General features: G+C 54.9%; 1 protein-coding gene across 2 annotated transcripts in view; it reads right to left on the bottom strand.

Annotated features, from left to right (window-relative positions):
- LOC106124020 (uncharacterized) overlaps nt 1–122 on the bottom strand; it is a 2,033-nt gene extending 1,911 nt beyond the window's left edge. The window contains exon 1 of one of the 2 annotated variants that reach the window (XM_013320458.1): nt 7–122. In XM_013320458.1, the coding sequence (XP_013175912.1) occupies nt 7–111 (105 nt within the window). In that variant the 5' untranslated portion in view covers nt 112–122. The remainder of the gene's footprint in view (nt 1–6) is intronic. The other variant, XM_013320457.1, reaches the window with a different exon arrangement.
- Nucleotides 123–257: the final 135 nt, after the last annotated feature.

The following is a 257-nucleotide window of genomic DNA, read 5'->3' as shown; positions in this document are numbered from 1 at the left end:
CATTATCTCGTCGTTTCGGATTTTGACGTTCTCCAGCAAATGAATGAAGTGATTCGAGTCTCTTACAAAGCTCGTTGTTCTGCCGGTCACTGTCTGTAGTATTCTTGCCATATGACGCGAACTTTTGTTGAAACTTCAACAACAACACCACCGACGCTTTGGTATCAACATCGTCGACGACGCCGGCGCAACCCGCGCCCCCCGCCCCCTCAAGACGCGCCCTAAGAGCGCAGGCGCGCAGTGAGCGACGGGCCGCG

The sequence above is a fragment of the Papilio xuthus genome, unplaced genomic scaffold, assembly GCF_000836235.2.
Source record: "Papilio xuthus unplaced genomic scaffold, Pxut_1.1 DF825946.1, whole genome shotgun sequence".
Classification (NCBI taxonomy): Eukaryota; Metazoa; Arthropoda; class Insecta; order Lepidoptera; family Papilionidae; genus Papilio; species Papilio xuthus.
Note: the sequence above shows the minus strand (reverse complement) of the source record. Positions and strands in the feature narration are given on the sequence as shown.